Source organism: Brachyistius frenatus, unplaced genomic scaffold (genome assembly GCF_029030835.1).
Source record: "Brachyistius frenatus isolate BFR_SWC_R1_liver_20210118 unplaced genomic scaffold, ASM2903083v1 Contig_36, whole genome shotgun sequence".
In the NCBI taxonomy this organism is placed as follows: Eukaryota; Metazoa; Chordata; class Actinopteri; family Embiotocidae; genus Brachyistius; species Brachyistius frenatus.
Genome location: NW_027210635.1, coordinates 955,154 through 980,000, shown reverse-complemented (window position 1 = coordinate 980,000; position 24,847 = coordinate 955,154). Strand labels below are relative to the sequence as shown.

Genomic DNA, 24,847 nt, shown 5'->3' with positions numbered 1-24,847 from the left:
TCCATGTGGGTTGCAAACAAAAGTGAATTCACACACTCGTGATGTGTGACTGTTGCAGAGAGAAGCTCCATGAAGCCCACTCGGACCTCCAAAAGAAAAGAGAGGTCATCGATGACCTCGAGCCCAAAGTGGACAACAGCAGTAAGAACTTTCACAGAAATGTCACGTCAGACCCTCTTAATTCTTCGAGCACCTGTCTGTGTCTGCGCTTTCTTCTCTTTCAAACATCATTTTTCTGCCTCTCAGTGGCCAAGAAGATAGATGAGCTCCAGGAGATCTTGCAGAAGAAGGATGAGGACATGAAGCAGATGGAGGAGCGATACAAGCGCTATGTGGAGAGGGCGAGAACGGTCAGTCCACCTCAACATGCTGAGGAAAACGCATTCCTCAGCATGTCCCTGGTTAACGAAGCGCTCTGCCATTTTTACATAACAAAGTCTGTTTACTCGTCTTGAGGAGTGCTGCCACTCAGCTGAAGACCGCTGTTAGTCTTCTACTACTGCATGTTTTAAAAAGGAATAATAATCTAAGGTTGTGGAGGTAAAGCATTTATATCACCCGCCCTCTGGAGGATGCTCTCAAGGCTGCAGTGTGTGTGTGTGTGTGTGTGTGTGTGTGTGTGTGTGTGTGTGTGTGTGTGTGTGTGTGTGTGTGTGTGTGTGTGTGTGTGTGTGTGTGTGTGTGTGTGTGTGTGTGTGTGTGAGAGAGATATCATGTTGCGTTGTTGGCAGACTGGTCCCATTTCATTTTGAAGTATTATTAAGTCGAATCAATTATTTAAGAGTGCAGTGCAGAAGAAATGTTCACTCTGTGTGCAGGTGATTCAAACTCTGGATCCGAAGCAGCCGCCGGCGACAGCGACGCCTGACGTTCAGGCTCTGAAGAACCAGCTGACGGAGAAGGAGAGGAAAATCCAGCACCTGGAGGTTGGAGCCTTCAACCTAAAGAGAGTTCCTCCATGGTTCCTCTAGTTCTTTAATTCTCACTAACGTCTGATGATGTGTTCCTTTGCATAGCACGACTACGAGAAGAGCAGGGCCAGACACGACCAGGAGGAGAAACTCATAATTACTGCGTGGTACAACATGGTAAGTGTACGAGTACACAAAAACAACGTGCGGGATACACACCTCCGCGTACCCGCCACCTCACTCTTCACTCTTTCTCGCTGCTCCGCCCTCTTCTACGTCCGATCACAGGGGATGGCGTTGCATCAGAAAGTGTCTGGCGAGCGGGTGGGTCCCTCCAACCAGGCCATGTCCTTCCTCGCCCAGCAGAGACAGTCCACCAACGCCAAGAGAGGCCTGACGAGACACCACCCGAGATGAGACGCGCAGGCGGGAGAACGCGCGGAAATGAAGCGAAGATGCTGCAATCCACTTCATCTGAACTCCCCGTATCTTTGCCTTCAGGCCTTCCCTGGATCACTTCAGTTTGGTGTCATGCTGCTGCTGCCCCCTGCTGGCTCTTGAAAAGAAGAGAAAGTTGATTTTCTCTGGAGCCCCAAAGAGATGTACTACTGTGTTTAACAGAAAGGACTGGAGTAAAAGGCCCTAAAAAGAGGCCGTCTCACCTTTTAAGGTGACTTTTATTTCCTCTTCAGTGTCTTGGCTTCACTTCTGTTTCTTCAACGTTTTTTTTTTTGTATATTTTATGTGATGCTGTGAGATGGATGTGAACTAGTTTTGTCGAGGTTTCGGTCTCCATGTGCAGATGAGGAAAGAGTTATTAGGGGTATTACAGTTACTACTTTAAGTGCTAAAGCTACCCATGCTGTCGTTATACCTCCATATACAGTAGAGACAGATAGTCACATTCACTGTCTTAGTTTTGTTCATGTTATTGGAATTTTCTCTTTATTTTTATCCGAGTGCGAGTTTGATTTTTTTTTTTTTTTTTGAATTTGAAGGAGCTTGAATAGACGTGCAGATCATGAGGGTGCTTTAGTCTTGATTTCTTTTGTATACACTTGAATATTTTTCCCGAAAACTTCAAATTAATTTAAGACTTTTTCATATTTTTCACAAACTACTTTCAAAGCACGTCGTCTTTATAAGGGTGGTTTATTCAGGGCCTCGCCAGACTTTAAATTCTCCCTTTTATGGGTGAGACTGAAGACGGAGATGTGTGCAGTGTCACACATCAGTGTCAGATAGATTTTACTGTAAGAAAACTGCAGGTTTGTGTTCATATGTCGGGTCATGTATGATTTCTCCCGACAGTGTTCTCATTTCTTATTTTTAAATGTAATTCGACTTTTTATTTTTTTCTTCCTTTTCTTTCCACTACTTTTCCCAAAGATTGAAACAGGGTGTTTGGTTGTGAGGAGGACCTAATTGCACTCACCACTTTAGACTAATGGGAATACCCTCTAGTTGATCATGAAGACTGGAAAACACAATATGAGAGAGTCCCCTATGATAACAGCTTAACTAATGGCTGTTTACTTTGCTGCTACAATTAACTGGAAGGAAATGTTCTCTTTAATACGCTGGAATTGTTTTGTTTTCTACCGATATGAAGTCTGTGGCAGATAAAAAAGCTGAGGCTGTAATAGACAGCACATTCATCAAACACTACATCTTGCCCCCTCCCCTCCCCAAACTGCTGGTTAATTTTCCATTTTGATTTGATCTAGTCGTTTTAGTCTGTCCCATATCAGAGCTGCTGTTTTGTGACTTGTACGTCCCTGTAAATGCTGCGATCTACGCAGACCTGAATCATGCTTTTGTGTGCGCATGTTTTTTTTTTGTGTTTTTTTTTTTTTTTTTACCGACGTTTGATTATTTGAGTTGATATTTATGGTGTGGCTTCTGTATCTTTTGTAGCACATTTGCATGGCGTGAAGTTGTTAACTTTTAGGTTGTCAGTGTTTGTTTGGATCATTTAACGGTCTCGTAAATCGTAGCATACACAGGGTCCTGAGGCAAGTTAAAGATCTGTAGTCCTGTCTGTTCTTCTTTTGCACTACAAATAAATGGGATCTTAAAATAAAGATCATCTGGTGTTCTCTTTGCCAAAGTAAACTGAAGAATCACTTGTACTGTCCGCACTGATGGAGAAATACGTATCCAGATGAAGCCAAGAAAGAAGTCTGAGCCAGCTTTTCTCACCTTGCCCCTTCTTCTGGGTAAACTTTAAAACTGCAACCATGTAAAGGCCAAACTGATGAGTCAAACTTCTCACATCCTTTGTACAACTGTTGACAAGCGGAGGGAAATGGTGAAGGCATTGTTAATCCACTTTCCACAAGCATGTCTCAATAGTTTACAGAGAAGCAGCATACCTCGGTGCAACGGACCAACAATCAGTCACCAAACGAGATGATGCACGATAACAAAGAGGCACGTTAAAGACGGAAACGGTCGCGGACTAATCTGTTGGTACTCTTAACTCTCATTGAAACAATGATTCATTCCTCCTGAAAATTGAAGAAATCAAAAGCAATTTACTCACGCATACATGCGTGCATTTTATGTCAAAGTAAATTAAAAAAATTGAAAAAAAAAAAAAAAAAAGATAAAGTATTGTTTCTTCTTCAAAGATTAGTCCAAAATGACCTCGACAGATTTGTTGGTATCCCCAGAAAAGACTACAAATAAGGTCGGTGTTAAAGATCGACGAAAAACCAAAGCAAACTGAATTCCAGCGTCGATTTTCATCGGTGCTGTAAATTATTAGGTTAACAGTCCTGTCAAAGTTGTCATTGGCATTTTCATTTGCTTTATTATTTAAAATATTCTATTCACAAATCAAAAGAAAAGTCTGATTATTACTAAATATAGAATAAAAAAAAAAAAAATTACGATTACTTTTGTCATTTTCAAGATATTTCAGAGAGAATTGCGAGATATTTATTTTCATGAAAAGGTGCCAAAAAATCACCCACAACTGTACATTAACAAAGTGCGGTGGTTTTGTTTGTGTTGTTTTAAAAAAAAAAAAAAATCTCGAGTCTAAAATATCTTGACGTCACACACATATCCTGAAAAAAAAAACAAAAAAACAAAACGCTCTAAAACGGCGGCAAATTGTTCAGCTTGATTTAGTCACGTGTAATCCCACGTGACGACGAGCGCAACAATAGTTTCAGTCGAACGCTCCATTTTTTTTTAAATTTTTTTTTTTTTACCTTCAAATTTTTGGTAAACGGCAGTTTCACTTCCGGCACAGAGGGGAGGAGCCACAGAGGGGAGGAGCCACAGCGACGCGACGTCATCAAGGAACCATTAAACATGGCCGACCGGAGGTGATGGACGGCTAAAGTTAGCGAGAAGGGTTGGTACAAATCTGCGAAACCCTCCCGAGTTTTTTGGATGCAGGTATCTGAACCGTCCCGTCGGCCGCGTAACTGCACGTTTCTGTCTCGACGCGTCTGACACATGAACCGGAGGTTGGAGTCGAGCTCGTTCGTCCGCGGAGGCTTTTCCTGAACCGGGCATTAGCCCCGCGGTGTTAGCCACGTTAGCAGCCGAACCAGCGCCTGCTTTTGTTTTTGTCAGGAAGAGACGCGGATGAGCTCCAGGGCTGCTTTTGTACTTTGTATTATACACACGAGATTCATTTCTGTTATTAACTGGACTTTGTAGCTGCGAGCCGGAGCTTTCCGTCGTCGTCTTGGTCTTTTTATTTTTATTTTTTTTTTAAGGCCAACTTGGCCACAGAAGCCATATTTCTCTCCAAAACGGACACATACTCGCTTTTGAGTTTCTGGACTGGTGTCTGTTTGCCGAAACTAAACCCAGGAACTATGGACCCGAAACGCGCACACGGTAAACCTCACACAAGCGGCGGAGGCGGCGGCAGCAGCGGCGACTCCAGCTGCGGCAGCCCGGGGTCCCCCTCCGGTAGCCCCGCGCAGCCCGCGAGCAGAGGAGCCGCGATGCCGGGCGGCAACGCGTTCGCCAACGACGGCAGCTTCATGGAGATGTTCAAGAAGAAGATGGAGGAGGAGGAGAAGAGGAAAAAGGAGACTCTGCGAACAGGTGGAGAAGCGAGAGCCACCGAGCAGGGACAGACATCAGTGGAAAAGAAGGCCCCTCCCGTGACGAGCTTTGTAAGGGGTTTGGCAGTTGTAAGATGAGATAGCAGCAGTAGTTCAACTCTCATCCAAACTCGAGCACCACGCAATCAGCCTTTTACTCATTTGTAATTGCCAGCAGTAGTTTCACACATGCCAGCGATTGTAATGTCCTTGCATTTATTTTTATTTTTTTTTATAAGCGCACACAGTAGCTCGGTAAAGACGAGGGATTCTCCTCGCTGCCGGTGGTTTCGCTGGCGGTGCGACCGGAGACTAAATGTAGACCTTCTGCTCTGGTGTAGTCTCCATCATTGGCAGTCCACCTGAAAGGGCTCCGATAACGGTTTCAGTCTTCTATCCCCTAACCCAGGTGGGGAAGCGCAGAGGCGGTGTGTTCCTAAAGACCGGCATTGTTGCGAAGAAGCAGAAACAGGACTCGGAAGTAAGTGGGATCGCCGGCCGGCCAGCTTGAACTGTGCCATTGTGACTCCCCGCGGGGGTGACTTTAACCCCTCTGCCTCTTCTCCTGCAGGGCGAGCCAGGCAAGAGCGATGCTTGGTCAAAGTACATGGCCGAGGTGAAAAAGTACAAAGCCCACCAGTGTGGTGACGACGATAAAACCCGGCCTTTGGTCAAGTAGGCGAACACGAAGCGACAAAAGCTTCGAGCGGAAAACCACCCGGGCCGATCCTGCCCTTCTCCTACTGCCAGTTCAAGTTACCCTTCACTTTTAAGTCTTTCAAAAACTGCTTAGGTTGACACACAATTCTCCCCTTTTTTTTTTTTTTAATTGTTTTTGTCTTGCTTGTTATATGTTGGACTCTGGTAATTTGATCTGGTGTCAAAAGGTGTTTCATAAACTTGCCTTTGATTATTGTTGAGTATCTTCGAATTTGTCGTGTCTGGTTTATTTTAGAGTTCATTAATGATTATTGGTTTTAACGGCCGAATTAAGGTTTCAATTAAATCTACACTGCCCAGGAATGTGTTTTGTTGTGCCTCAGTGTTGTTAGATTCTGTTACAGATGGTGCATAGGGAGTCCAGAGGAAGTGTGGTCTTTAATACTAGAAGCAACAGTCTCGTACATACAGCGGAGGAAGAAGTAAGTAAAAGTACCAACACATCAGGATAAAAGTACTTCATTATAAGTATAACTTTTGCGAATGTAAAAGTACAGAAGTATTAGCAGTAAAATGTTGTTCATACTATTGTATGTTGTCCAATAAGTCATAAAAAATGAATACTATAGTATTTTGTCCAAAATGTCTTCCTATAGTATGTCGTTCAGGTGACTTTATTTGTACCTGTAGGTAGATTTGTAGATTAAATGAGATGGTATCCATCTGGACAAACATTTAAAAACAATCCTGACAATATTCAAACACAAGAAGTACCCAAAGGCTTCGCTAATCAAGACCAATGAATAGCAATAAAAGCCACAACAATAAATAATCACTGGCATATAAAGGTCAAATTTATACTAAAAGCCTAAAAAAAAAATGAAAAATGCCGGTTCCCCTTTTTGCACACAGCTTCACAGTTTGCCTCAAAGCTCAGTTTGGAATCAATAATAGTCCCAAAGTATTTATAAGACTTCACACCCTCAACTGTCTGACCCTTAATGCATGTGACTCTGGGTGTGTTGGAATTTTTCCTCAAATCAATAATCCCACCTTTAGTTGTGGACATGTTTAATTAAAGATGGGACTCTTCCCACCACATCACAAAGTGCCCGGTGACCGGACCATGGCTGGTCTCGCTGTCGTGCAGCAGGCCAACAATGACGGTCATCTGCATACTTTAAAATTGTTGTGTTGTCTCCTATTCTCTGACACATATTTGTGTGGAGAATAAACAACAAAGGGGGTCTGTACGCGCCCTTGTGGCGAGCAAGCGGAAGAGCAAACTGGGTCAGATAAAACTCCCATCGACTCTTGACTCTTCGTGTCCCGTTTGTTTAAAAAGTCCAGAATCCAGCTGGCAAAAATATCGATGAAGTTAAATTGTTCTAAAAGCCGACGGATTAAAATATGAGGTTGAATGGTGTTAAAAGCAGAAGAAAAATCAATAAAGAAAAGTCGAGCAGGAAACCGAATTCCCTCCCAAGTGTTTGAGGAGCAGTGGAATCAGAGTGTGTGTGGCGTCTTCATCTCCTCTATGGTGCATTTAGGCGAACTGCGTCGGGTCAAGTGCATGCTCAGTGTCCCTCGAGATCTTTGTCCGTACCAGTTTTTCAAAGACTTTCATTAAAATGTAAGTTAAAGTAACTGGTCTAAAATCATTAAGGGTTTTGGGGAAGCTAGATTTGGGGACAGGGACAACAACAGCGTCCTTCCAGACGTTGGGAAAGTATGGTGTCTTTAAAGATATAACGGAACAACGGACTTGACTCCTTTCCACAGCATTTAAGTAGCCGGCCACATATATTGTCTGGTCCGTGACTCTTTATTTGTTTTAGCATGATAAAATGCTTTCCCAACTTCCTGTCGGTTTATGATAAGGTGCTGATTGTCTCGCGGTGTGTGGCTCAGTTCCTGAATTTCTTTCCTAAAATTAAACGTATCAAATTGATTATAAAAACAATTAAGAGCATTGGCAAACTCGGTATCTGAATTGAAACTATCGAAAGTGCGCTCAGTGCTGTTTTTTTTTGGTTTTTTTTGCATTCTGAAGGCCTGCCATTGTTTTCATGCAGGACCAAGCTTACCCAAGATTGTTTGCAGCCATTTTGTTCTGTAATTCAGATTTGTGTGGCTTCTCCCGGGGTACTATGGCTTCCTCCTATTGTAATATGTTGTTAATGTTTTGCTAAAAAAGGAATGTCGTCCAAACTGTAAAAGTCATACTATAGCATGTCGTCCGAAATATGATAAAAAAAAAAAAAAATTAAAAATCATTTTGTGTCACATTTTGGATGTGAAAACCATGCTGATACTTTTGGGTCCGCCACGGGCAAACCGATCGACGAAAACAAATTGATAACGTTTAATTCCAAACATGTTGAGAGTGCACAGAATAAACTTCCAAGTCGGTCCGACAAAACCTGCAGGAGTTCGTTAAAGTACAACACGTGTGAATCGCCAAAAATGGCGACTAAATTCAAAACGGCGGACTTCCTGTTGAGTTGACGTAGTGGTGCGTTGGAATATTTTTTACGTTTCGGTGTGCTACACGTGTCCACCGATTTTCGTCCGTGTAGGTAAATGTGGCCGCCGGGGCGTCCGTGTAGGGGGCTCTAGGGAACCATTTGTTCACGCCCACTCGCGACTTCACTGAAATACTACATTTTTCTCGGCGAGAGACGCGTGTACCAACGTTCATGAGTTTTTGAGTATAGTAAAGCCTCCAAAAATGCAGCTGTTTACAGAGAATAATAATAATCGCTTGAACAAACAATAGGTGTAACCATTGGTGCTCGGGCCCTAAATATTATTTTTTTTAAAAAGTCATAGTATGTCGTCCAAAATGTCATAAATACCTCATAGTTACTGTCCATGACATCTTTCAAGAGAGACTCGGCTGAAGTATTTCAAACTAAACTTAAATCAACTGACTCCATTCAAGGGAAAGAGTTTAATTAAAAGTAGGCTTGAGTTCTATACAGAAACAAATTCATTCAAGTACATTGAAAATGTGTATAGCTCTTGTTTTTTTTTTTTTAAAAAGCTCAAATTCAACAATTTTCAGTTTACATTTCTTACAGGTATCAGTGATAATTACATTATGATAAAAACAGCACCAAATAGACACTGACCATGCATCAGAGAGGGAGACATACAAAAGGCACACAGTCCCGCTAGCCAATCAGGTTCACACCCTCACACACACCCTCACACCCTCACACACACACCCCCACACACACACACACACCTAGAAATCCCATTCATTCCTTCTCCCTGTCCACAGTGATATAGGTCTATCTTGTAAACATTGACAAAACTGAATTTGTCATTTCATTTAACAGTTCTGTGAATAATAGTACTTAAAAATTATCAAATTGTTTAAAAAAGTTATATTTAACTGTGGTATTCATTAAAAGTTGAGCGGACCTTCTCGGATGAAGTCTGTATTTCAGTCCGTCCGTCGCTCAAAGCCACGCTCCATCCTGATTTTGTCCCGCCGTCTCGTGATGTCATCAGACAGCCTCCGCCGGACGTCGAAATCCAGCTGGATCATAGCGTCTTCCTCTTATTGTCTCCTCCTTGGCTTTGACTGACATCTGGAAAGGACAGTACAGGGATTTAAACCTCAGGGAAAACACTGCCGCATACGACATGAGAGGAGGGACGACAGCTAGACGAAAGGCATGCTGCTACCGACAGATGAGCAGAGGACGGAACAGGACCGGACGGAGACGGACAACCCGAGACGGAGAACACCGGACACTCGGAGAGGAGAGGAGAGGAGAGGAGAGGGGAGGAGAGGGAAAGGGGGGAGGGAAGGGGGGGGGAGCAGGCTGTGATGTGAAGGGAGGGTCAGATTTTACCTGAGAAAGCGAGCTGCAAGTGAGGAGGCAGAGCAACCTGAGACCCTGACTGGAGACTCTTATACAGATCTGAGGAGACAGGACAGGGCAACAAGAAACATGGAGGGAGAGCAACGAATAGCAACAAAACAGGAAGGTGGGGGAGGTGGAAGAGAAGTGAAAAGGAGGAGCGCAGAAGTGGGAGGGATGGGTGAGGAGGAGGGGGAGGGGGGTGCAAGAGTGACAGGTGGGGAAGAAACATACAGAGGTGGTAGAGAAAAGGAGCAAACAAAATGGAATAATGTCTTACAATTAATTACATTAAGCTTACATTCAGACACACGATATGATGGTACAGCAAATGGTGCTCTCGACATAAAACACAAAACAAGAGCCTGCACGGCAACAGACGACAGCAGAGCGACGTACTGACAGTCACACACACACACACACACACACACACACACACACACACACACACACACACACACACACAGAGAGTCTCTCTGCCTACTGTGTTCAAATATAAATGTTCCAATCAAACCGAGTTTCCCCACATCACATTTACACCTGCTCGCGTCGGGGAGGGGGGAGGGGGGTAAAAACGCTGCGCGGTGCGTCATTTAAATGTCACCGGGAGGCGCTGTGCTCGTTTCTGCCCCGTGTGCGTCACTCACTCTGGGTCAGGGTGGAGAACGCTGTATTGCTACTGGCTGCGGAGCTGCTGGCTGCTGTGCTGGAGCCCCCTGTACCCAGCGGAGGCAGGTTTAGCAGCGGCGGGAACTGGAAGGGCAGGGAGACGGGCACCAGGCCCCCCAGCATCCCGAACCCCAGCGGAAGAGGCGAGGCGGAGGTCAGCAGACTGCCGCCTCCCGCCGTGGAGACCTGGGCAGAAAACAGGGTTCAAGCGCTCGGTCAAAACTCAAGACCTACTGGGTCACAGTGATTATGGAAAACATAAATCAGATTTCTTACCAACCCCTCCACCCCCCCCACTCCCCTCATGTATTTGATTTGAGACAGTTCACCCAAAACCCCTAAATATTGTCCTGCTCGCTCACTATAAAAGAGTAAACGTTCTCTTGTAAAAGTAAAATCCTGCATTGAACGCTTTACTTTTTGATATGTTTATTAGGATTAATAGCAACAAAAGAAAGGAAACCATCCAGTCGCTGCGTAATGACGCCTTTGGACAATTAAAAGCGCCTCGCTGATCTCGGCATGCTGGCAGAACTGACCTGTGCTAACTGAGAAGAGACCGACGGTGATGGGACAGACGTGACCGGCTTGGCCCCCTGAGGTGTCCCGCCCCCGAGCCTCTGACGCTGGCCTGGGGTGGCAGAGGCTGTCGTGGGGGAGGCACTGGATCCTGAATGCTTGCTAATGGATGAGGTGTTAATAAGGCTGGTGTTGGCGGTGCTGTTGTTGGTGGGGGTCTTCTGGCCGCCTGGAGGAGTGTAGCTGCCTTGCCCCGACTTGGTTGCTCCTCCTTGGGCACCTGAGAACGGCGGGCGGAACCCTGCTGGGTTTTTGGGGGGGTACTGGTGCATGGAGGGGGTTGCCTGAGACCTGGGACTTTGAGAAACGGAAGGCGAGGCTGAGGTGGCGACGGGGTTGGGGTGGCGGGGGGTGAGTTTGACGATGGGTGGGATGCTGCTGTGGGCGGACTTGGTGAGCGTAGCGTGCATAGGGGTGATGAAGTTGGACAGCGGCCGCGGCTGAATGCCGGAGAGTGTCTGAGAGAGGGGGGAGGATTTACTCTGTGGGGTCTGGGGCAGGCGAGGCGTCTGGAAGGTTTTGGGGGTCAGGAGCGACGTCGATGAAAGGGTGTGTGGTCGAGACTGAGGCGATGTGATGATGATCGTGTCACCGCTGTTGACTTTATTATTATTGCTGCCTTTGAGGAGGCCGGACAGGGGAGTGGAGACCCCCGTCTTTGATCCCGGGGCCACCAGCGGAGACGCGGTGGGCGGCGGACGTGGTTTCGGCGGGGACACTGAGGCAGGCATGTTGGCTTTAGTCACACCCAAGGGTCTGTGAGTGTTCAAAACTGAGTGTCTGTGTGCCTGCACCACGCCCTTGACGACCCCCATCCCGTCCACCCTCACTGAGGGCAGAGGAGAGGACACGATGGAGGATGGCCGGGACAGAGAGGTGGAGGAAGACGAAGAGGTAGAGATGTAGAGAGGTGCGCTGGAGCTGGGAGTGCTGACCGAGGTCTTCTTCTGATGCTGGATGAGTGGCGAGGCGTGGAGGCTGGAGGGGTTGGTGGCGGTCTTGGGTCCGTCGGGGGACGGCGGGCTGTCCCCCTGAGCCAGGCCCTTGGCCGCGTTGCCGAGGATGGCCAGGGCCTGAGAGATGGAGTCCAGGGAGGGAGCCTCATCGAGGGAATCGAGACATATGGGCTCAGCTGGTGACGGAAGCGGTCGCTTGGCAACCTGGGCAGCGGGGGAGGGAGTGGCACCTGCTGAAGGTGTGGACCGCTGAACCCACACAGACTCCTGAAGGTGACACAAAAAAATAACATTTACGTCTATATTTCGAGGGATATCAAAGAATTTCACATTTTTTTTCCCCAAGTTGATCTACAAACATGACTCGCTTACCCACACAGTTCTAGTAGCTCTAATTATTCCCTTAATAACCCAGTTACAACAGAAGAGATGATTATTATAATTATTTTGTTTCGAAATACGTTTCAAAATGTGTCTTGAGTTAATGAAATCAACAATCCAATTTGTTCAAATCAAGTTGGTGTTCTTAAACTTATATATATATATATATATATATTTAACCACAAAAAACAGTGGATCGTATGTTTTGCCACCCACGGTATGAAACGCGCTGCTTTTAAAGTACAATTGAAGTCTTACCTTTGGCTTGGCCTTGGGAGCAGGGACCATCTTTTTCTTTGCTCTGGAATGAAGAAACGAAATAAGTGAGAGTGACATCGAGAGAAAAAAAAACCAAATCAAGTTGTGAAGAGGCGGGTTTACGACGGGTCACAATGACTCACGTGTAGCCGGTGAGATGACCGTGAGCCATGGTGCTCTCTTTGAACAGCATCCTGTCGACAGAAATGCAGGAAAACGCACACGATGCATTCATGGAAAGGACTTTACCACTCGCAGAGCAATTACAAATTATGTGGGCGGCAGTCTTTCCTGTTTAATCTGCTGATTAAGATGTACGATACAGATAGTGATTATTATTATTATTATTCCACAGCCAGATGATCTTAGTGTGTCACACGCACACACACACACACACACCTGGCTTGCATCCAGCCTTTCGGCCAGAGAGGTTTAACCTCGGTCTCCATGAAGGCTTTGAGGTAGTCTTCTAGAGACAGCGAGGTCTTGCCCTCCAGCTCGTAGCAGCTCAGCTTCACTCGCACCAAGTTGCATAGCAACAACCTGGAAGCACACACAGATCGAAATCCTCCATCACTACAGGAAGGAAACCGAGCCGACTCGAGTCCCGACATGCGTACATTTCACAGACGCCGATGTGTCTCGCATTAGCGCGAACCAGCCGTCCCCCGTGAAACTGACCTGAGTTTGTCGTCCCAGACAAACTTCTTCCGAGGCCCCATCACCCTCTTCCCCGGTTTCTCCTCGTCGTCGTCCTCCGACCCGTTTTTCTCCCCCTCCTCAGACTGCTGCCTGCGAGCGGAGAAAACAAACGTCACGCGTCAAAGCGGCCGAGAGCGCCGCGTCCGAAATCACGAGCCGCGGTCGACTGCTTACTTTGCGACTTTCGCGATGCAGTCCATGTTGTACCGAGCGATCTGCTCGGGCATCACGCTGCACACGGCCAGTTTCAGCTTCAGCAGGGGCGTTCGAAGTCGGTCGTCCTGCAGTCCGAAATAACACGCACTCGCGTGAGAATCAGATGACGGCACGGAAACACATTTAGACATTTAGAGACTCGTGTGAAATATGGGAGAACATAAGCCTCCAGGTATTGTTTGTTAATCAATTTTCAAAAAAATGATTCTTTGGATTTAATCTCCTGGGACTGTTTTTTTTTTTTTAAGAAGATTTAACATCCTTCAAAATCTGATATCTAAAAAGCAGACTCGCGTATGGGATTAAACATTTATGTCGCGTCTGATATAAATATCCGTCGGCGCCACGCACCTGTATGTTGAGGCTGAGCTTCTTAAGGCGTTTGAGCAGGGCTTCTTTATTGCAGGGCACAAAGGCCTCCAGGTGAGAGTAGACGGCTGAACGCACCTCGGCAGACTGCTCCTGAACCTGCAGCTCAATGCTGACGCACGGAGACGGACACGGGTTAATGTTTGTCTGACTTTAAACTAGCCTGTAAACAAACAAACAACAACAACAAAAAACTAGAGAATGTAAACGGCACTAACTCCAGCAGGATGTTGTTCATGTCCAGTGTGAAGAATTTCTTCCTGCCCTCTTCGTCAAATAGACGGGATGCCTGCGATGAGAACCACACGTTAAAAAGTTCCTTCACTCAACACCGGACTGGCAAGACGGCGTTAATGTCCTCCGCTTCCTGCCTGAAACGTTCTGCAGTTCTGCGTTCTATGCTGTTCTTTTCCGAACTCCGCTCTCCGCCACCGCTCGAGGCGAATGGTCGCCCACCACTGAGCCGACTTACTGTCGGAGGTTTCTTTCCGTAAAAAGGAGAGTTTTGTCCTCACAGCGGTCGCTTTCGATAATGTTGTAACGGTTCTTTACTGTGCTGACGGTCCTTGTAGTAACCCGTGTTGTGATTTGGCGCCACATGAATAAAGTTGAATTGAATTGCAATTCCGCCTAAAACCGTGTCTAAAATCGTTCAGAGAGTTCAAACCGAGTGCTCTCCTCCCCGGCAGCTGATGAGTTGTGGTGATTACACAAATTCGATGCGTTAGTCTCATGAAGTTTTTGTTTTAAATAGATTTTTGTTATTTTATGGATTTACTTAGTTCTTGAGTTGTTGTTTTTTTTTTTTTACATCTTTTATATGACTGTATTGAATGTGTTATTCACGACTTTAACGGCCTTTTCTGTTCTGCAGTTTCTAAGCTGGCGTGTTATCTGTAATACCTCCTTAGTCATTACTGCTTATCTTGGCTGGTACACTCTTTAAAACAGTGAGGAAACAACGACCCTCCTTGTGCCGAATACCGTTCGCAGAACGTTCCGCAATAAAGCCGCCATCGAATGAGCACGTATCATGAACACCGAACTCTCAATTCAATCTGCACTCTGAAAACACGCGGCCCGGTGGGACTGCTGCAGCTCGTACCGCTCTCAGGTCTTCAATGCGCTTGGTGAGCGGTCCCGGGAGTCCGCTGGGCAGAGGAGGAGGAGGAGGAGGAGCCATCGCAGCGCCCTGTGGCGTTCGACCGCCTCCCGTGTTATGTCCCGTCCGAAAGGAGCCGTTCTCTCCCTGCGCTGGGCTGCACGGCTGCGGCGAGTCCAGCATCGTGAAGTCCAGGTCGCCCATCATGTCCTGCAGCACGTCGTTGTTGGTCGCGCCGAGCAGCGACATCACGGCCGGGTCGGCGGTCAGGTCTGTTATGTTGCAGTCTTGGCCGCCGGCAGCCTTCGGGTGGGCGTTGAGGAGCGCGGTGTTGGCGGCGGGCACTTTGGCGCTGGGTCGTGGCAGGCCGGCAGCGGCGATGTTCTTCTTGCGCATCTCCTCCTTCTCCCTGGTGAAGCGACGAAGCATGTTGGCCAGGTGGAGGGAGTCCTTCATCAGCTTCTTCCTCTTCTTCTTCTCTGGCCGATGAACATTCAGAGCCGAGACTCTGCCACAACAGAAGAAACACGTTTAATGGAGGGCCGCAAGGGAACCTGTCCGTTTTTTTTTTTTTAATTTTTGCTCAATCAGTCAGCTGTTTTGTCTTCAAAATGTCCGAAAATGGTGAAAAATGTCCACCGGTGTATCCTAAAGCCCAAAATGTCAACAGTCCACAACCAAAAGATATTGGAGGACTAAAGGAAGCTAAATTATTCACATTTAAGAAGCAGGAATCGGAGAATTGCAGAACATTTTTCATTAAAAAGTGAAACAAAATTATTGAATCACTTGTCAAAATATTCTATTCTGTCAATCAACAAATACATCTATTTACTAATCATTGCAGCTCTTTCCCGCAGTTAAAGAGTCCATTTGTAGCAGTGATATTATTGGGAGGGAAGAAGTTGATGGTAAATTAGGACACGTCTGCATAACTTCATCAGCAAACTTATTTTTCAAATCAAGACAACTGCACAATGTGGACAGTTAAATCTATGCCTCGTGTGTTCAAAGGCACGACCACACTGTCTTTAAAAAAAAAAAAGAAAGAAAATACAAAACACACCTGTGATGAAACCACTGAGGGAATATGAAAAGCTCACCCAGGCTTTGGTACTTTATTTTTTCTGGGTTTCTTGTCCTCCAAAATTCCGCCATCTGGTTTTTTCCGTCGTTTTTTAATCACCCGCTCTTCTCCGTCTTTCATCTTCTACAAGTGCAAAAAAAAAAAAAACAACAACAAAAAACAACCACAAAGGTTTATTAATTTTTGAATAACGACAGCAGTTACCACTACGGCGACGGGTTTAATAACAACAAACGTGTACAGCTGCATTTATTTACAATTTGTTCACACAGGACGGGAGCAGTAGGAACGTACCTTGAAGTGATTATCGTCTGCGCCTCCATTTTCTCCCTCCGAGTCGGATGCAGCTCTGAACTGCAGCGTTCCTGTGTTGATGTAGAAGCCTCCGTGTTTGGTGGTGAGAGAAGCCGGCACCAGCTCGTCGTACTGAGGTCGGGACAAAGCGACAATTGCCGTTAGTTGTCTCCTGCTGCGGCGTGCTGCATCTGCCTTTCACCACGGCTGTCCTCTCAGGATTTATTACACGTCGTAATATTTAACTGTGTGCAGTCTATACTTAGTAATGCTTTCAGCTGCTGTACAATAAATTGTTGTCCTGAAGGATCTGCCTCTCCAAAATGACACAAGAAGCATGGAATCCAACTGCAGCTTGAGATAAACTAATCCTAAAATTGTATTTACGCTTTCACTAAGATTGAGTTAAAAAAAAATGTGGCCCTCTCAACCAGTTTCAGTGTGTGTGTGTGTGTGTGTAATTAGTTCTGTTTATTTAACACCCCACTAAAAAAAGAAGAAGAAAAAACAACAACCCTATGTTGATATCTCCGAGTGAACTCACAGCCTCTGAATTGTCTATGAAAGGGTCAGTCTCGTCATAGCCGTAGCCAATGTCGATGAGATCCTGCATCCTGTCCTTTTTCTTCTTCTTTGCGCTACCGCCCTGCAAACGCACAGCAATCACAAATATCAGAACACCGTTCAAAAATAATACACAGCATCCACGCAGGTGCAGCTGGAACAAGAAAACGCCGGTGATGTCGCGAGAACCGATTCTTCCGTACCGAGCCGACGGCAAAATTCTGAAAATGTGACCGTACTTGTTCTTGGGTGGCGCTGAAAGTACAGAACGTAACGTAGGTACTGAAGATATTCCACAATAACAACAACAACAACAACAACAACGACGACGACAACAACATCATGTGGAATAGTGACGTGCAGCTGCAGCAACCGGTCTGCTGCGACTTACTGCAAGAGTCGTGTACGGAGATATTTCCCATACGAGGGGGACGATCGGGAACAAGCTATGCAAACAGTGAACAAAGCATTTGGGACAAACTTATCTGAGACATCCAGCTCTGTACACACAATTCTTATTGACATTTCATTCACAGTGTTTAGTCTGTCAAAATATAAAGTTGATTCATTTTGTGGAGTTTTGGGCGATTTCCTTGATTAAAATTGCAGCAATTGACAAAAAAAATTCAAAAAAATTGCTTTTTATTTTACTTTTACCGAAAGAATACTTGTGTGTGATCACTTCCTAAGACGCATGCCGCACATCAGAGAAGTGGAGGGTATCATTTATTTCTCTTTTTTTTTTTTTTCTTTTCTTATTTTCTGGACTTAAAGAATCACGGGGCTCAAAGTTGCAAAGAAATCCATTGTTATAAAAGTGACGACGCTTTGCAGAGCTGTGACTGTGAAGAGCGCAGGGGCGTCGTCATTTAAATGCTTTTGAAATAGTATCAGTTCAAACACATACCGTATGCAGTGTAATTGCAGTGTAGGGGTTCATAAACTCGTGTGCTTTGACACGTACTGTATGATTAGACTGACGCGGGAGAAGTTCGATGAGTCCCAAGACTCGCGATGAGATCACATTTCCCACAAACCCAATCACTTCCAGTTTTGCCTTTTTTTTTCTTTTTCTTCCAGACAACCAGCCAGCATGTGGTTTGTTTTGATAAGGAGACGAGAGGATGAGGAGTCGTGCTGACTGTAATGAGGAGTCATTTTTGTTGTCAAAGAGAAGTCTTACTTTGCGCGCTGTGATGCCTTCGGCAGAGCTTCTTTTGACAACATATTTTGTGGAGAAAATACCAAGCGCTCAAAAAAAACACCAAAAAAACTTTAATTATTTGGATTACGAGATCCTGAAGGAACTTGTCATCAATAACTGAGACATTTGTCTGATATATGATATAAAAACCTTCATCTTAGTACCGAAAAGGATTGACTCATTTTTACCCGAATGTATTGAAATATTGTTTTACAAGTTGTATTTGTTAGCGCGTCGTTTGCCGCCGTTTTTTTTTGTGGTTTTTTTTTTTTGTCTTTAAATTCGAGTTCCTTTTCGAAAACATTTCATTCGACACACGTTCTCCTTTTGGCATCGAGGTTAGATTCAAAATTCGAGATCCGGACGAGCACATTTCTTCCACATCCCCTCGGACACGCACGCGTGCATCTCGGGACGACGCCACTCACATATTTGTTCTCGAATTTCTTGGCCAGCTCTTCCACCTCCCGTCTCTCCTCGTCATCATCAGCAAACGGGTCGTTGGGGTCCAGCGGAGGAGCGAGTCCTTTAGGTGCCGTGGAACCCGCAGGTTTTACCTGCAGACGCACAAAGACATCAGCGGAGAAATTACACGCAGCTTTTGATTTTTTTTTTTTTTTGTGTGCCTTTGATGGGAGTGACCGTTCTCACAAAAAGCAACGAACCTCATCGGCGTCAGCTTTCCTTTAAAGGGGCGCTTGACCAACTCAAACCGGTGTTGCGAGCGGTCCCGCCACTCATTCTGCGAAAACAAGCTGTTTGCGGCTACGAATTGAAGCGGCGCCGACGAACGGAAGAACAGATCCGTCTGCATTGCAAACTTTGAGGCCCGTGTGTTTGAAGGGTGCCGGCATCATACCGCGTTCGTGTCACGTTGGGAGTTACGAGATTGCCGCTTGTAAATAGCCCTCATATCAACGTCCGAGTCGTAACTATAACTGGGAAACTTTTCTTAAAGCTTCAATATATCCAACTTGGTATTTTACAATAAAAAAAATAAAAAACTATTAATAGAGGGAAAAAAACAAGCAATATGGCATCCAAATCCAAAGTCTGACACTCGTGCTGATTAAACTCAGACTAAATGAGTTTAAATGGGTATTTTTTTTAACCCCGACTCGACCAGCCATGTAAATCGTAATAACTTGTCCCGTGACATGAAGGCTTGCAAGTTGTAAAAAAAAAAATTAGGCATTTGCCCTGTCTGCCATCCGTCCCATATGATGTGAGCACCGGGTTAAACAGGAAGTTCAGCAGGCAGCAGCAGGGGGTCTGCCAAAAGAGGAGTTGTTTTTGTGTTGTTGTGTTTTTGGAGCTTCACTCGTAAACAATCAGGAATCATTCAGGGACATGTTATTGTCTGTATCTATAACGTTGTAAGGACCTCACCATAACAAGTGCCCTGAGAGAATACAATTGAATTAGATCACGGAAACACAATTCAATGTCACCGAGTGACTCCAAACTCTTATTTCAGGGTCATAACTGATATTGAGCATCATAAATAATAGTCTTATAATATAATCAATAGCAATTACTCGCGTGGCCTCGTTAATAAAACATGCCCACTATTAATACTCTAAAAGGAATAATAACAGTGTGACATACGTGCCTCACGCAGCCTCTGCTTGAGCCGTGTCCCCGTGTCCCCCGTGTGTCCCCCCCCCCCGCTGACATCATGGTGTCTGTCCTAACCTGAGAAAGAGTTGAGTGGACCAGCTCGCCGTAGTTGAACTCGGAGGACCCGCGCTCATTCGGCTCGGACAGCGGCAGGTTGAGGCGGACGGTCGGTTTCTTCTCCCCGCCGTCGGCGTCGCCTCCCTTCGCCGTACCAAACATCGCTCCTCCGCCGCCGCCGCCGCCTCCTCCGCCGCCTCCTCCTCCTCCTCCCGACCCCGCAGCACCTCCACCTTCACCTCCATCTTTCCCAAAAGTGATGTCGACGGGCTCATCTTCGCGGCGGCGCTTCTTGCTCGACTCCGGGGTCGGCGGCGAGGTGCTGAAGGACGAGATGGTGACGAACGGCACTTTCCTCGGCTCCGCCATTTGACGCGCGAAACGGGGGCAGCGCCGCGCTCCTGCGAGCCGCCGCTGGGGCTCGAAAGGCTAAACCGGAGATGGTCGACGAGTACAGCTAGCTCGTTAGCTTTCTCCCCCCCCCCCCAAACCGGAACGAGTCTCCAGGCGACACGGTGACTTTTTATCTCTCCGCGGCCACTTTCAATCCATACAGTAGTGTCCCCGGCGCAGCCCCCGTCGCCTACGAGGGACTTAAACAGTAGTAAATCGCGGTTTTGAGCGCTTCCATGAAATTGGTGGTTAGCTACCGCAAGGAGGATTCAGAAGTAGCCATCTTGATCATTATTATCATTATTCAGAGGCTGGGCGTGCGTACGAAAAGAAAGCGGAAGCCGGGGAGGAAAGGGAACCGCGTCGGTCCAATGGCAGCGCTGGAAACACGCCCACCTGACAGACACGCGCGAATGTGGAGGAGATGATTGTTCTGCACGGGCGGGATGTCCGGACGGACCTTCAGCGCAGCTCGGTTTTACTGCAAATTAACAGTTCTGATGGGTTTTTTTTTGTTTGTTTGTTTGTTTTTCTGCCCCGATTGCTCGTAAAACCATTAAAAGATATTTACTTTTTTTTTTTTTTTTTATTTATTTAATTTAAATAGAGTTGCGATTTAAAGCTGGGATGAAATGTACCTCTCCGACGATTTCCCAAGACTTGAGTCATTTTTGCAATAAGGCCCTAAAAATCAATAATTCCTCGATTATACTTTTGCCAAAAGTTCTCGGTTCCATTTAAATCTACAACTCGTCACCTTTTACATAAGAAAATATCAAATTTAGTTTTGTCTTTTAGAAACAGTGATTTTATAGAGATAAATATATTATAAGAAAATCATACAAAATTACATCATAAATTAATACCGTTTTCTAATCCTACAAATAGCAAAATAGTGCAGACTGCAAAAACACACGAAAACTGCACTATTTATTTCACAAATATCTGAAATAAATTAATGGTAAAAGCACAAACGTATATTTTGTATAAATTGTATATATATATATATATATCAAAAGTGTGTGAAGTGCGTCTCAATACAAAGACAGCAGCGCAGAGGATTTTTTTTTTTGAGTTGTGGGATGTACTGTCTCATCAAAAAAACTCAAGAGGTGGAAGTATTAGTATAAGTATCAATGTAAAACTATTCCATTACAACTAAAAGTACTGCATGGAAAACAAACTTAAAAGTAGTGTTGTTGTCTGTGGTTTGAGAAAGGGACACAAATGCAGTATTTAAATGAACCTTCCCTTTTTACAGTGATAGAAGTGAGAAGCTAAGTAATTTTTATAAGCGGTGTAGTTTTTTTCATTTATTGGTGCTTTATAGGAAAGGCAGTCTGTATTCTGGTCAGTCACTTCAGTTTCTGTTCTGTTCGGTGATGATTGCTAGTTGTTCAGTTCCTTGTGACCCATCAATGCTTTTGAAGTTCGAGACCCTTTCCCTTTGTACTCGTTTTCTACTTACATCATCGATGGAACATTAACACCACATTTTCAGCTCCAGCTTCCAGTAAAACTTAAATTTCAGTAAGGCCTCATGATAAGGTTCTTCATTAATAATGAACCAAAATCAACAACTGGTAATCAAATCAGTATTTTTCTTGGGCATACATATAAAATCATACTGCCCTCACATTATCATCTTTTCACATGCTCATATCAACAGCATGCAGTCAGGACCGTAGTCCTTTTAGTCAGATAATCCTCACTTCTGCTTTTTACCAAATCAAAATGTCTCTACTTAAGTTTTCACTCTCTTTAACCAAACAATATTTCCAGTATTCATATTGTTATTGACATATCTGTCAATAACAATGTTGTATTGTCAGTACAGATTTTATTTACTGCATCTGTCGGTTTCAGAAGGTCCACTGCGCTTTACTGCATTGATAAACATATCGGATGACCTTTAGTAAATATCAAGTGAATTAACAGATGTACAAATTCAAAGTGAAAAAAAAAAAAAAACTTTTATTGTTGCCATAGTCAAAGATTTAAGACCAGTCGGAAGTAGTGGCGCCACCCCAGTCAGATGCCTGAGCAGTGGGGGCAGTGGACCAGTCCTCGGTGGGGGGCTGGGTGCTCCAGTCCTCTGCAGGGAAAACAAACAATTTGGCATTATCACTACTGTACATTTACAATTACAGGTCATTTTTGATTAAAAACCTCACCAGAGAAAAAAACTTTACCTGTTTTGACAGCTGCAGGAGTAGCAGCAGAAGCAGCGGCAGCAGCAGCAGCTGTAAAAGAAAAAATACTTTTTTTTAAAAATTGATTTTCAACACAAGTTTAAAAAGAGCAAACTTCAGGACTTCTCCAACAGACAGAAAGGACAAGTTAGTGACGCTCTGATTATCATTTTAACATGTTGAACTGTGGCTCAGGTTACTATCAAACCCCAGTCATGGGACAGTTGTCCTCACGGTGTTAGCGAAAACCCGGCACGCCTACTGTTGCACACTTCTGACACCTGAACACCAACATCGGTGACAGGCTTTAATAGTATGCGCATCGCAGTGAACATATCCAACAATGACAGCAAAACAATGAGGGAACGTTGATAAATTAAAAAAAATATTTGGACTAAAATGATCTTACATGTAGGGAACTGCTGAATGGGCACAGATGGCACCGCGACACCCTCAGACCAGTCAGCGACCTCAGGCTGAGCAAACTCAGCTGCAGGGGCGCTCCATTCGCCCTGGAACTCCTCCTTTCCGACAGCCTTCTCGGCAGCAGCCTGCTCCTCCTTCTCGATCTGCAGAGGCAAAATAAAAATTGCATTCGTGAGTATGTGAGGAGGATGTACAAACTAATCCTCCGCCAAGGTGCACTGCACTGGTCTTACCTCTTCAGGGTCCCTGTAGAAGTACAAATCAGGCATGACCTCCCATGGGTGCTCCCTGGAGATGGTTCCTCTCATCCTGAGCACCTCCCTGGCCAGCATCCACCACATCAGACCCACAGAGTGGTGACCCTGAAAGTCACAAAATAGTCACAAATTAACATAATGAAACATACACCTATGGGGACTATGTAAAAGCTTCATTACATCCACAAAGGGAACAAGATACAGAAAACAGTTTGCATGTTGTGGCAAGACCTCGACCGCCAGCCCCCGAGTGGTTGAGGGAGAGGAGGTCAGAGATCAAGCGGTTGTATTTAGCACACATCCTACACCCCGCGCTGCACAGGCAGGACAGCACCGGGCTCTAACGGTGTGCAACATGTAAGGATTCACTGAAACCATCGATTCACATCCGCCCAGTTCTCATTTGTTGTCAGTTTGATTATCTAACCATCTCACCTTGTTGTTACAGGGGATGGAAATATCCACATATCTCAGTGGGGAGTCGGTGTTGCACAGGGCAATGGTGGGGATGTTGACGTAGGAGGCCTCAGTCAGTGGCTGATGGTCGGCACGGGGGTCTGTCACAATCAGGAGGCGGGGCTCCCTGAAAGCTGCCTGGATCTGATTGGTGAATGTACCAGGGGTGAAGCGACCGTGGAAGGTGGTCGCACCGGTGGACGAGGCAAACTTCAGGACTGCTCTCTAGCGGAGGCAGAAAGGACAAGTTAGTGACGCTCTAAAGAAAGCTCCGATCGTCATTTTAACATGTTGAACTGTGGCTCAGGTTACTATCAAACCCCAGTCATGGGACAGTTGTCCTCACGGTGTTAGCGAAAACCCGGCACGCCTACTGTTGCACACTTCCGACACCTGAACACCGACGTCGGTGCCCGGCTTTAACAGTGTGCGCCTCACAAGTGGACATGTAGCCCACCGCACAGACAGCAACGACCACACGGTGCAACTAGTTCTTTACCTGTCCAGTGTTCCTGGAAGAGATGACGCACACATCACCTGGGTTTTCAATGGCAACAATGGCCCTGGCTGCCAGCAGGAGCTTCTCCCAGGTCTTCTTCAGGTTAATGATGTACACACCTGGAAAGCAAAGGGGGAAAAAAAAAAAAATGTCTTACTTCATCCTAAAAACACTACCGCCTCAACAAGCTCGCCGCTGCCCGACTAGTGCCACCGCTCACCGTCGCTTTTTCTCTTGTAGACGTACTGCTCCATCTGGAAGTCCAAGTTGGTGCCTCCCAGATGGGTTCCCGCCGCCAGGAACTTCAGCACATCCTCCTCCTTCATTTGAAGGACATCCAGACTTCCGGACATCGTGACCGCTTTCCCGGAGTTACGAGTTAGTGGGATAGCTGAGGAAGAAGGGATGAGGGACAAGTTAAAAGACTTTTAGCCTCGTGTTTAGGATTTTTTTTTTTTTTTTTTTTTTTTTTAAAACACTATACCAGAAAAATAAACTATCCGGGGGTCACAAATATAGATTCCTTATCAAAAACATCCCCAAGGAAACCAGGTGCTTCGTTAACTACCGGGCGAGGAGCTGGTGTATCGACATGAGGACCTGGAGGACGGAAGCGTGCATCAAGTAAAAGCATCCGGGTTACAAACTGCCTTGTGTAAACGTAAAAAAGCATAAAACAAGTAAAGTGTGCGGCCTCTTTATTTTTCTTTTAAGCGTGGCCCTGGTTTTAAGAGGGGTATCTACGTGGGACCTGCGACTATGAAGTCTGCTCTGTTCCGAGGACATGCGCAGGAGGAACACCGCGTGTCCGGGGCTAGCAGGTTAGCTCACAAAGTTAGCCTAATCAATACCATGGAAATCTCAAGACCATAAAGACGCGAGAGACATGAGCTGTAATGCCCTACTGAGTGTCCGTCGGCTAGTCGAGCATAACATTGTGTCCTTGGTCGTGTTTGATGGTGTTATGAACAAAATATGACCGTTTAAACTCACCACGAAACAACGCCGTATAGAAATCTGTCCACGCGGTGAAAAAGAGGGCGATGG

The 24,847-nt window shown here is 45.6% G+C and overlaps 4 protein-coding genes across 5 annotated transcripts in view; 2 read left to right on the top strand and 2 right to left on the bottom strand.

The window, feature by feature from the left end:
- Positions 1-2,995, top strand: part of hook2 (hook microtubule-tethering protein 2) — a 15,231-nt gene extending 12,236 nt beyond the window's left edge. Inside the window, exons 18-22 of the mRNA XM_069701222.1 lie at positions 59-141; positions 247-350; positions 819-926; positions 1,017-1,088; positions 1,200-2,995. Coding sequence (XP_069557323.1) covers positions 59-141; positions 247-350; positions 819-926; positions 1,017-1,088; positions 1,200-1,328 — 496 coding nt within the window. The 3' untranslated portion in view covers positions 1,329-2,995. The remainder of the gene's footprint in view (positions 1-58; positions 142-246; positions 351-818; positions 927-1,016; positions 1,089-1,199) is intronic.
- Positions 2,996-4,221: 1,226 nt separating this feature from the next.
- On the top strand, positions 4,222-7,902 carry trir (telomerase RNA component interacting RNase). The gene is made up of 3 exons (XM_069701197.1): positions 4,222-5,056; positions 5,394-5,465; positions 5,556-7,902. The coding sequence occupies exons 1-3, from the start codon at positions 4,751-4,753 to the stop codon at positions 5,661-5,663; spliced, it is 486 nt and encodes a 161-aa protein (XP_069557298.1). The 5' UTR covers positions 4,222-4,750; the 3' UTR covers positions 5,664-7,902.
- Positions 7,903-8,582: 680 nt separating this feature from the next.
- On the bottom strand, positions 8,583-20,369 carry LOC138622423 (ubinuclein-2-like). 2 transcript variants are annotated; one of them, XM_069701217.1, is made up of 17 exons: positions 19,596-20,369; positions 18,329-18,457; positions 16,677-16,778; positions 16,133-16,264; positions 15,855-15,961; positions 14,755-15,259; positions 13,868-13,938; positions 13,632-13,761; positions 13,239-13,345; positions 13,044-13,154; positions 12,762-12,905; positions 12,506-12,556; positions 12,363-12,405; positions 10,728-11,990; positions 10,167-10,374; positions 9,511-9,579; positions 8,583-9,243 (listed from the first exon to the last, which is right to left on the bottom strand). In XM_069701217.1, exons 1-17 carry the CDS (start codon positions 19,944-19,946, stop codon positions 9,197-9,199), a joined length of 3,570 nt encoding a protein of 1,189 aa, XP_069557318.1. In that variant the 5' UTR covers positions 19,947-20,369; the 3' UTR covers positions 8,583-9,196. The 2 variants fall into 2 exon arrangements, with proteins under 2 accessions (XP_069557318.1, XP_069557320.1); XM_069701219.1 differs by lacking the exon at positions 9,511-9,579 and having other exon boundaries at positions 19,596-20,368.
- A 1,555-nt stretch (positions 20,370-21,924) lies between these two features.
- On the bottom strand, positions 21,925-24,847 carry rpsa (ribosomal protein SA). Its single transcript, XM_069701223.1, has 8 exons — positions 24,794-24,847; positions 24,021-24,191; positions 23,801-23,919; positions 23,281-23,526; positions 22,822-22,950; positions 22,572-22,731; positions 22,163-22,213; positions 21,925-22,065 (listed from the first exon to the last, which is right to left on the bottom strand). The coding sequence occupies exons 2-8, from the start codon at positions 24,151-24,153 to the stop codon at positions 21,968-21,970; spliced, it is 936 nt and encodes a 311-aa protein (XP_069557324.1). The 5' UTR covers positions 24,154-24,191; positions 24,794-24,847; the 3' UTR covers positions 21,925-21,967.